The sequence below is a fragment of the Silene latifolia genome, chromosome 4 (assembly GCF_048544455.1).
Source record: "Silene latifolia isolate original U9 population chromosome 4, ASM4854445v1, whole genome shotgun sequence".
Taxonomy (NCBI): Eukaryota; Viridiplantae; Streptophyta; class Magnoliopsida; order Caryophyllales; family Caryophyllaceae; genus Silene; species Silene latifolia.
Genome location: NC_133529.1, coordinates 50,055,590 through 50,067,187, shown reverse-complemented (window position 1 = coordinate 50,067,187; position 11,598 = coordinate 50,055,590). Strand labels below are relative to the sequence as shown.

The 11,598-nt window shown below is 43.1% G+C and overlaps 1 protein-coding gene across 1 annotated transcript; it reads left to right on the top strand.

Annotated features, from left to right (window-relative positions):
* Positions 1-10,829: 10,829 nt before the first annotated feature.
* On the top strand, positions 10,830-11,366 carry LOC141651491 (uncharacterized). The gene is made up of 2 exons (XM_074459201.1): positions 10,830-11,036; positions 11,088-11,366. The coding sequence occupies exons 1-2, from the start codon at positions 10,830-10,832 to the stop codon at positions 11,364-11,366; spliced, it is 486 nt and encodes a 161-aa protein (XP_074315302.1).
* The last annotated feature ends 232 nt before the right edge of the window (positions 11,367-11,598 follow it).

The window sequence follows — 11,598 nt, the reverse complement described above, 5'->3', positions numbered from 1 at the left end:
CACTCGATCGAGTAGCCTAGATACTCGATCGAGTGGGTTGGAGATCGAAGGTCCGTTTGGTTCTTGAGTTTGGGTACTCGATCGAGTACATGGGGGCACTCGATCGAGTAGCCCGTTACTCGATCGAGTGGGTTTGGGTACTCGATCGAGTAGGTTCTGGGCAGCGCGTTTTCGTGTTTTGAGGTTTAGTACGTGTGTTCGTGTTTACCCCTTCTTATATAGCTTCAAGATGCCGCCCAAGAGAAATGCTTTGTATGCAAGAGCTGAGCTTATGACTACGGACGACATCGTCAAGATGTTAGAGCACCAGGATGCTCTTACTGAGACCTTAAAGAAAGTGAATGAGGACAAGAATAAGGATAAGGAGAAGGAGGTTGACCATGCTAAAGTCAGCCTCTATATTGCGAGGTTTAACCCGAAGGAGTACAAGGGAGTTGAGGAGCCTAACCTTCTTGATAGTTGGCTGAGGGAGATGGAGAACATACTAGATTTAGTTCACCGTCCCGATGAGATGAGAGTGGATCAGCTGCATTCTATCCGAGGGAGGCAAAATGGCAAGTGGTGGGATTCAGTAAAAGTGAGTGCCAAGGAGATATATACCAACCAAGGATTGCCTGCCATACCTTGGGAGGAGTTTCGTAGGGCTGTGAGGAAGGAGTTCGTACCCGAACATGTGAGGAGTAAGTTGAGAGAGGAGTTCGACAAGTTTAAGATGACTGCTGAGATGTCTGTGGCTGAGTACTACAGGCAGTTCAACGAGAAATCTAGATATGCTGAGGATATGGGTTTGAGTGAGGAGAATCTGGCTTTGAGGTTTGAGAGAGGGCTAACCACGAAGATTATGGATAAGTTACCCGTGGGAGTCCTTACTGATGTAAAGGAAGCGTATGAGAGGGCTGGGAGAGCTGAGAGACTAGTGGAGATGGCTCGGAGAGGTCGGTGGAGAGAAGAGGAAGTCGGAGAGCGAGGGTGGTGGCCAATCTAATTTCAAGAAAGGCAACCACAATCAATCTAAGCGATTTTCTTCTGGGTCTGGGTTTAGTGCTGGGGCTTCCTTTGGGCGTGGCCGTGGGAGTGCGAGCAATAGTTGGGGAGTGACCTGCTTTGGTTGTGGTGGCGTAGGCCACAAGAGACATGAGTGCACAAGTGCACCAGGATCCTTTCGTAGACCTGCGAGCCATGAGCAAATGCGAGCAACGGACCCGGGATCATGGCCAAACCGGGAGGTCGAGCTACCAGAGTGGAGGCAACCGCAACGGCGGTAATTCTTATGCGAAGACACCGATGAACAACAACAACAATCAAGGGTCGGGTGCTAAGCCGACCGCATCGCCTAGTACTTGTCCAGGAGGTGGGCGGAAGACCGATGGCAAGTTGTTCATGATGGACAAGAAGGCAACCGAGGAAGACGCGCACGTTATCACCGGTACATTCCTTGTTAATGGTATTCCTACGTTTGTTTTGTTTGATTCGGGGGCTTCTCAGTCGTTTGTGTCTTCGAGTCATGTAAAACAGTTGGGTTTGAGAGTATATGAGTCCATTTAGGGAGCAAGTTTTCATACCTTCAGGTGAGTCTGTATCATGTGGGAGGTTGTTTAGAGATGTATCTTTGATAGTTGGGCAAGTCGATTTTCCTGTAGACTTGCTAGAGTTTCCTTTTAATGGTTTTGAGATGATAGTTGGGATGGATTGGTTAGGAAAGTATAAGGCTAAGATAGACTGTCATCAAAAGAGAGTGTCCCTTAGAGGTCCTAAGGGTGTAAGTGTGTCTTATCGTGGGTTTCTAGTCAAACCCAAAGTTAAGTTGATTGCAGATGTCACTTTGAAGTCGTATCTAAGGAAGGGATGTCCTTTGATCCTGTGCCATGTGAGAGATGACCGGATAGAGAGCCCGGCATTGATGAGATACCAATGGTGGGAGAGTTTGCGAGATGTTTTTCCGAGAGGAGATTCCGGGTTGCCACCGAAGAGGGAGATAGATTTCACCGTTGAGTTGAAACCGGGGACGGGGCCAATCTTTAAGGCACCGTACCGTATGGGTCCTAAGGAGATGGAGGAACTTAGGAAACAGTTGGATGATTTGATAGAGAAGGGGTACATTAGACCAAGTGTATCGCCTTGGGAGCACCATTTGCATTCGTGAAGAAGAAAGATGGGAGTTTGAGGTCAGTATAGATTACGGGAGCCGAACCGTGTGACGATAAAGAACAAGTATCCTTTGCCAAGGATAGATGACCTGTTTGATCAGTTGAGCGGTGCAACAGTCTTTTCTAAGATTGATTTGAGGTCGGGGTACCATCAGGTGAAGATTAGAGATGTGGACATACCGAAGACAGCTTTCACGTCGAGGTATGGCCATTATGAGTATGTGGTGATGCCATTTGGGTTGTCTAATGCGCCGGTGTTTATGGATTTGATGAATAGGATCTTCGAACGCTTCTTGGACCGTTCGTGGTGGTGTTTATCGATGATATCTTAGTCTACTCTAAGACTAAGGAGGAGCATGAGGAGCATCCGAGGATCGTGTTGCGTACTTTGAGAGATCATGAGTTGTATGCTAAGCTGTCCAAGTGTGAGTTCTGGTTAGAGAAAGTTGCTTTTCTGGGGCATGTAATCTCTAAAGATGGGGTAGCCGTGGATCCGGCGAAGATTGAGGCGGTGACAAAGTGGGAAGCACCAAGAATGTTGCTTGAGGTGAGGAGTTTCTTGGGTTTAGCTGGATACTACGGACGGTTCGTGAAAGATTTCTCCAAGATAGCTAGACCGATGACAGCGTTGATGAGGAAAGAGAACAGTTTCGTTGGGATGAGAGTTGTGAGACGGCGTTCCCAAACCTTAAAGGAGCGTTTGACCACAGCTCTGTCTTGGCATTACTGAAGGGAGCGAGAATTTCGAGGTTTATACCGATGCCTCGAAGAATGGGTTGGGATGTGTGTTGATGCAGAATGGTAAAGTGATCGCCTATGCTTCTAGGCAATTGAAGCCTTATGAGGAGAACTACCCTACTCATGACCTGGAGTTGGGTGCAGTGGTGTTTGCTCTCAAGATTTGGAGACATTACCTTTATGGAGCAATCTTTAAGGTATTTTCTGATCACAAGAGTCTCAAGTACATCTTCACGCAGAAGGAGTTGAACATGAGACAGAGGAGGTGGATGGAGCTGATTGGTGATTACGACATGGAAATCATCTACCATGAAGGGAAGGCCAATGTTGTTGCTGATGCTTTGAGTAGAAAGAGTGTACATTCCTTGTGTACAGCTCTATCTTTAATGAGGCTGAGGGATGAGGTAGCGAGCTTTGGGATTCATATGATGCGAAAGGAGATGCTATGGGTGATATGACAAGACATATGGAGTTTTATGATGACATTCGGGATAAGCGGCTTTGGATCCTAAGATAGTGGAGTGGAGAGTCGAGTAGAGAAAGGGACAACAATCCCGCTTTTCCATTCATACGTATGGTACCTTGAGGTTTGATGGTAGGTGGTGTGTTCCTAACGATGAGGAGTTGAAAAAGACGATCATGACAGACGCGCATTGCACACCATATTCAGTGCATCCGGTGGAGACAAGCTTTACAAAGATTTGAAGAAAACGTTTTGGTGGCCTCGGGATGAAGAAAGAGACAAATGAGTTAGTGTCCCGTTGTTTGACATGCCCGAGAGTTAAAGGGGAACAGAGAAGACCACAAGGTAAGGTTCAGTCTTTGGAGGTGCCTGAGTGGAAGTGGGAGTCCATTTCCATGGATTTCATTGTGGGTTTGCCTAAGAGTCAACAAGGTAACAATATGATTTGGGTGATAGTGGATCGTCGACCAAGTCGCTCACTTTGTTCCAATGAAAGATACATGGACTAAGGCACAATTGGCTATGGCCTATCGAAAGAACGTCTTAAGTTACATGGAGTCCCTAAGGACATAGTGTCTGACAGAGATGCGAGGTTTATATCAAGGTTTTGGAAGGAGTTGCAGGAATCGTTGGGAACAGCTTTGAAGATGAGTACGACATTTCATCCTGCGACAGACGGGCAACAGCGAGAGAACAATCAAGACTCTTGAGGATATGTTGCGAGCTTGGTTGATGGATTTTGGTGGTAGCTGGGAGCAGAGGTTGGACTTGATAGAGTTTTCTTACAACAACAATGCTATCACACTAGTATTGGTATGGCACCGTTTGAGGCTTTGTATGGGAGGAGATGTAGGAGTCCGATCTGTTGGGACGATAGTCTTTGAGGCAAAGGGTTTTAGGACCAGAGATGGTACATGAGATGGTGGAACAGATTCGGATGATCGGGGAACGGATGAGAGCAGCTCGGGATCGACGTAAGAGTTATGCGGATCTACACCGTCGGGACATAGAGTTTCAAGTTGGGGACAAGGTTCTTCTGAAAGTGTCTCCGATGCGTGGAGCTATGAGATTTGGGAAGAAAGGCAAGCTAAGCCAGAAGTTTATAGGGCCTTATGAGATCTTAGAGCAAGTTGGGGAAGTTGCTTATCGTTTGGCTTTACCAGCTGCGTTAGAAAGAGTGCATAATGTGTTTCATGTATCGCAACTGCGGAAGTATGTGAGTGACCCGTCACATGTGTTGGAGGCGAGAGCTTAGAGTGGATGAGTCTTTATCATACCTTGAGGTGCCTAAGCAGATCCTAGACAGAAAAGTTAGAAAGACCAGGAGTGGTGAGACAGTTTTGCTTAAGATCCTTTGGTCTAACCATGAGACTGAGGAAGCTACATGGGAGGCGGAGGATATCATGAAAAAGCGTTACCCTTTCCTTTTTGATCAGGTATGTATGGTTACGGGGACGTAACCTTGTTTCTTTTAGGGGGGTAGGAGATGATCGCGAGAGTTTTTAAGAGTTTTTACACCCCTTTCATATGTTGTGTCGGTATGTTTGTCGGGATAAGTTGGGTTAGTATCATGCTTTACGTTGTGTTTTGTTTGACCTTCGAGTCGGGAGGCTTATGGGAGTACCTTTGTTTGGTAGTGGTTTGAACTTCGGGGACGAAGTTCCTTTTAAGGAGGGAAGACTGTAATACTCCGTATTTATAGTCTTGGGGTACTCTATCGAGTAGCCCTTACTCTGTCAGTATGGGCAAGTTGTGGAATAAAATAGTTTCGACTGTTGGGCACTCGATCGAGTAGTCAGTACTCGATCGAGTAGGGGGGTACTCGATCGAGTACCTTGGGTACTCGATCGAGTGTCCGGTTTTACGGGGGAGTTTTCTCGGGTTTTGTTAATTACGCGATTAAGGTATTTAAACATATTCGTCATTGTTCTAAATCACTTTTTACAAAACCTAAAACCTGTGTAAGAGAGAAAGCAACTAGTCTTCTTCCTAATCGCGTTCTTGACAATTCCGAGTTCGACGGTCGGTTCGTATCGTAGTTCGTGTCGTTGGATTCCTTGCGTCGAGGGTAAGCTTTTAATATAATTTATAAAATGTTTTGTTAAGATTGGTGAAACCCTAATTTAGGAATTGGGGGTTTTTATGAGTAGTATTTGAATGGTAGCATCTATGTGTTGTATGGTAGGAGGAGAATTCGTAGAGGAGCCGTTTTGATACAAATTGTGTATACCGTCTGCGTGTTGTGCTTTCCGTGTAGGATTTCCTACTCGGTATTAGTCCCATAATGGGATATTGGTGATGTCTGTAGTTAGTTGTTTGATATGTTGATTGTGATTGTGATTGTGGTTGTGTTTGTTGATGGTTCTCGAGATGCGTTCTCGGCTGAGTGAGGTCACTTGCGGGAGTGATCTCACGCCCTAGTTTCGCCCTTCGTGGAACCCGCCACGAAAGGGGATGTGCACATTAATGGACGGGGTTATCGCTCGTACGATGAGCGGGGCTTAGGTGGGAACGGCTGCGGTCCCCATCGGCGGGCGGTCCAAAGGACGGTCGGTATTGAGACGATGGGAGTTGGTGGTGTGTGTGTGTGTGACATTCAGTTGTTTGTTTGTCTTATTATTGTTATTTATATTGATTGTGTGATTAGTACCGACCCGGTGTTGTTTTGTAAAACCTGCGGTGATCCATTCGGGGATGGTGAGCAGATATTGAACAGGTATAGAGATGATACTGGGATAGCTGGGATGGCCACGACATGACGATAGAGTCTTCCGCTGTAGTTTAGTATTTATTTACATTTCAGTTGAGAACAGATAGTTTGAATAATGTATCGTACTTTGGTTTGGTTTTGAGGATTGTATTTATCATTAAACTATTTATAATAAATGTTGTTTCCGTTTTGTCTATTTGATTATCATACCTCGGGCGACCGAGATGGTGATGTCTTCATACCTGAGTGGTCCTGGTAAGGCACTCGGAGTATGGGGGTGTTACACCGATACACCAAGGTGCCTTACCAAGGATCACCCAGTGAATAAAGGTGCTACCATCTCGGTTACCCGAGGTAGTAGATCAAATAAACAATAGTAAAACGTATATTAAATAGCTTTATACTTTACATCGTTAAACAACGTGATAAAGATACAACACAGACAACCACAAGAGCTACTAAAAGTGAGTGACGGCGACATCTACAACGGTAGCGTGATGACTCGATTCCCTTCCAAGCCCCGCAAGCGTCAAGACTAGCTATACCTGCTAAACCAACTGCTCACCATCCCCGAATGGATCACCAGAGTTTTGAAAACACAACACGGGGTCAGTTCACTGCATAAACAAAATAAGACAAGTACAATAAAGAGAAAAATATGTTCACATTCCACCTCGAGCTCCAAATCTCACGTAACTGACTACACACTAAAGTATGTAGCCCTGCCAGTGGGGACCCGCAGCCATACCCACCTAAGCCCCGCTTATCAACGAGCGATAACCCTGTTCATTGATGTGCACATCCCCTCCTGTGGCGGGTTTCATAGAGGGCAAAACTAGGGCGTGAAGCCACTCCCGCAAGTGACTCCACTCAGCCGAGGACGCACCTCGCGAACATCATCAACCATCACAACACCAACACCAAACTCAAATCCAACAACAGCAAAGAATCACAATACCAATCGTACAAACAATTACAACACAATCTTTAATCAATTAAACAATAAACCGAGTAGGGAAACCCTACCTATCGCTAATCCATGAATGTGCATCCAACAACTAGCCAGGCAAGACTCCGAGGCAAATCCTATAAGTAGTAACCATGTCCTATTATTAGAGTACCCCAAAAACCTACTGAAAGACAACAACGAAACAACGACTTACCTTGAGACGCGGACCAAAGTCGGCAACGATGACATCCCGACTCAAAGACTCCAAGCATGAACCATTCCCCCTTCTTGTATTATTGTCTAGACTAGATGGGAGAGTATAGAGAGGTGGGTGATAGGTGGGGGAGAGAGAGAGAGATTAGGGTTAGAAAGATAAGGAACCGTCGAAAATGAAATAAGGTTTACAATCTCACGTTTTATAATAACGCGTCAACTGCCGCGATACTCGATTGAGTATATTCATACTCGACTGAGTAAGCCATACTCGGTCGAGTATTACCACTACTCGACCGAGTAGTGCCTACTAGGTCGAGTAAACAGATACTTAGGTCTCCTATCCTCTTTCATATCCATTGCTACGGGTCTCCTCTGGTCAAACGGTAGGTCAAGGGGTCCTTTAACAAGGCGGGTATTACAACTACTTTGTTATAGATATGGATAGATTGGGATTTATATATGCATTAAACATTAGCTCTGAGTTATTTATTCGCCATTTGTATGATTGTCTTCTGTAATGTGTGATGCTTTGCTTAAGGACAAGCAATAAGATGGTTTAGAGGAGTTTGACGAGTCATATTTTCATACATTTATATGCCTCGCCTTACTTACTTTTGATATGGTTTTTGTGCTAAATTACATTGTTTATATGCCATTTATAATAGAATGTTATTACTTTCGCTATTTGGTGTTTAATGGAGGAATGATGCATTTGTGGAGCAAATGAATGAAATGTAGCACCGTGGAGATGGCATGAAGGAATACACGAAGCATGGCACAAATATCTAGTAGAATAAAGGAAGATAATTGAAGAAGATTAGACGATGAAAAGAGCTGAAGCATGGATTACTCGATCGAGTAAGCATAGACTTGATCGAGTGGCGGTGTACTCGATCGAGTATGCATAGACTCGACCGAGTAAACAATAGTCTGACGGCTTTTCGTGCAAGTTTCCTAAATCGGTTTATATTTAGTATGAATACCCAATTCGTACCCTATTGTATTTTTACGTCTTATTTTACCTAGTTACGATACTTTTACATAAAAAGCTCTTAGAAACCCTTAGCTTAGTATTATTGCTATTGTTCCGGATCTACGCACTTTATACGGTATTCATTAATCTTTCGCTAGTTATTATTAATTCAAAGTTCTAGTTTATACAATTATCTCCGTAATACTCCACATTTTTAATTAATAATTTATAATTTATAATTTTTAAAATGTGAATAAATAATGGTTGTTGTCGTAGGAAAGAAAAGAAAACAAATTAAACAAAGTAAGAACCGGACCGTGTTGGACAGTGGTACCGTGGTGGACACGGGATGGACCGAATTGAAGGGAGGTGGTATGTGGTTTGGGTGTTATCTACGCTACTTAGATACTTTCATTAGTTTATTAATAAAGGCAACTTCCTAGAACCATACACATCCACCTACTAACTTATATAAATACATAACCTATGCCTCACCATCATAACTATTTCACATCAAAAACTCAATACATATAATCGTGAGGAAGAACTTTTGTGCGACAACCTTAAGACGAAATTTTATCTCGCGCAAGTTAATTGTGGTAAGTTGTTTAATCGCATCACATCAATTAATTAAGTTTGACCTTGACCCGTACCCTTGACCGTTGACTGACCGTGGCCGTGGGGAGGCGTTGACCGACTTGTTTGACCACCGTCGGGTTAACCGTGTTATGGGGATGCGTTGTGATGGTTTTTGCGGGATTATTTTGGGTAGTTTAAATCTTAAATTCATTAATAAGATTAGTTTATAATCATATGTAATTTAATTGATTGATTAGGTGGTGGATTTGTGGAAGAAGCTTTTTAATTTACTTGTTGATTTGTGGAGAGTTGCTAAAGGTAGGTTAACTACTCAACTATGACTAATTGGTAATTGATGAATTATTTATAATATGGATTGTTAATGTATTGTTGGCATGAGATAAGTTGTTGGTTGCATCGTCACATGATAAATTTATCGTCTTGAGCATATTGTTATAATTATTGTCTTGAGCATCTTATAATCATGTTATTATTATTGTTGGTTGGTATAGTGAAAGAGGATTGGCTTTGTTATTGAGATTATTTGGTCGGCCAAGCACGGAGATGTGAAAGAGCCGTGGTCATGCGCGGTTTTGGTCGGCCAGGCACAGTGGTGTTTGGGGTTTGGCCGTGGACCTAAGCAGTACACATATTGTGTCGGTTGTGTTGTGGTTCAGTGTTGGCGTGTTGTGGCACACGGTTTGGCCGTGTATGTTAGACAGTCTTTGGCTTGTATTTCTTGATTATATCTTATTGCAGGTTATCGTATTATTATTATTGTTTAGTTATCCTACTCAACCTCATTGTTGACCGTGTATTCGTGAACACCTGTGATGAACCAAATATTGGGGAGCAGATTGATTTCAGGTTAGCTTCTGTAAAGTGATGGATGCATGCTTGAAGGGGAACTTGGGACGTTGATCATCACATGAGTCTAGAGATCACCTTAAATTATTCACACATTACTTAGTTATTATTTCCGCTGCAGTTGTTTTTAAAGTATTTTGTATTATTTATTTATCTCGTTGGAATTTTGTAATAAACCTTTTGAGTCACTTTCATTTATATCGTCTTAAAGTACTTTGATAATGGTTTGTCTTTTATACTTACTGCCTCAGGCAACTGAGATGGTAACACCTTTATTTATTTGGGAATATCTTACTAAAGGCTCTTAAATAAATGAGGGTATTACAAAGTTATATCAGAGAGAACGTTCCTAAGGCCTAAATAAATGAATTTAATGAACTTAGGATGAGGCTAATAAAATGAACCCGGGGTAGAAACTGTTTAGGGGCCCTTTTCTTAAGTTAGGAAGACGTCCTTGATCTGGCCTTTTTTCAGTTTTGAGTCGGTCACCTCGAGGAAGGTTAAGAAAGAGAAGGGTAGTTAGCGTGGATGCTTTACCTTAAGGATCTAATTGTGTCTTTGTAACGGGTACTAACTTTATTTGCAGGATGAGAACAAAAAGGTAAGAAATTTTGAGACGGGTGAAAGGGGATAGGCGTGTGGCCTATGAGACGGCAGTCACAGTGGATTGAAATTGTTTTGAGCTTGTTTTAATTCGTGGCATAATTACGCATGAAAATTTTCTTGTCATATCATGAATGGCATAAATTGGAGAAATATGAATCGTTGAATTATTGCATATTTATATGAATTGTTTGTATATACGTGAGTTACATGTTTAGAAAATTTCATGTCTAGAGATATGCGGTATGTGTTGCCATGAACCTATAAGCCTAGAATTGTGAAATTGCATGAATTAAAGACTAAGCATGTGTAACGAATAATTAAACTGAGCAAAAGAAGAGGAAGGCCGTGAGTGGGCCGCGGGTGTGATGAGTCACGGTGGTTTGTATGCAGGAATTTTATCTTATACCTCGTGCCATAAACTTCTTTTAAAACGGAAACTTATGTTTCTTCTTTATTCTTATTAGAACCCAAAAATGGCACCAAAGAGAGCTACATCCACAGCTATGTGACAGGAAGAGATTGATAGGCTTATTGCAACCAATGAGGCTTTAACTGTTGCTTTGAAATCAAAGACTGCAACGATGGATCATGCTAAGATGAGTGCTACCATTGCTATTCATAATCCGATGAAGTACGATGGACTTGGGGAACCGTCCTTTTTAGGAGATTGGTGTAGGGAGTTTGACAACCTCTTTGAACTGTTGGACTGCCGTGAGGAGATGCAAGTAGATCAAGCTGCTCACTACTTGAAGGGAAAGGCTGGTTTGTGGTGGAATCGCAACAATGCAGTAATCAGGGAGGCATAAAAAGAGAGTGATGAACCATTTGTCTCATTGAAGGGCTTTAAGGATACCATGAGAGGCACGTTTGTACCCGAGCATGTTCGGAGTAGGATGAGGTCTGAGTTTGATGCATTTAAGATGACGGAAGCGATGACAATAGAAGACTATCATAATAGGTTCATGGAGCTAGCAGAGTATGTGTTAGACTTAAACTATGGGGAGGAGGTGTTGGCTTTGAGGTTTGAGAAGGGTTTAACTGCGCGTATCAAAAAGAGACTTTCACCTGGAGAGCCAAGTACTTTAGAGGAAGTGTATCAAAGAGAAGGACATGATTAAGAGAATTGTTGACATGGTAAAGAAGGAAAATAAAGACAAGAGAGAAAAGAGGAAGGTTGAGACTACTAGCGAGGGAGATGGTGGAAGCATGAAGCATAATTAAAATCAGTATCGTTCTTTTTCTGCCCGTGGGGCCGTGAGTGGTGGCGGGTTCGGCCGCAACATGGTGTCGAGTAAGGCGAGCAGTTTGAACAAGCCACAGTGGTATGGATGTGGTAGATTTGGTCATAAG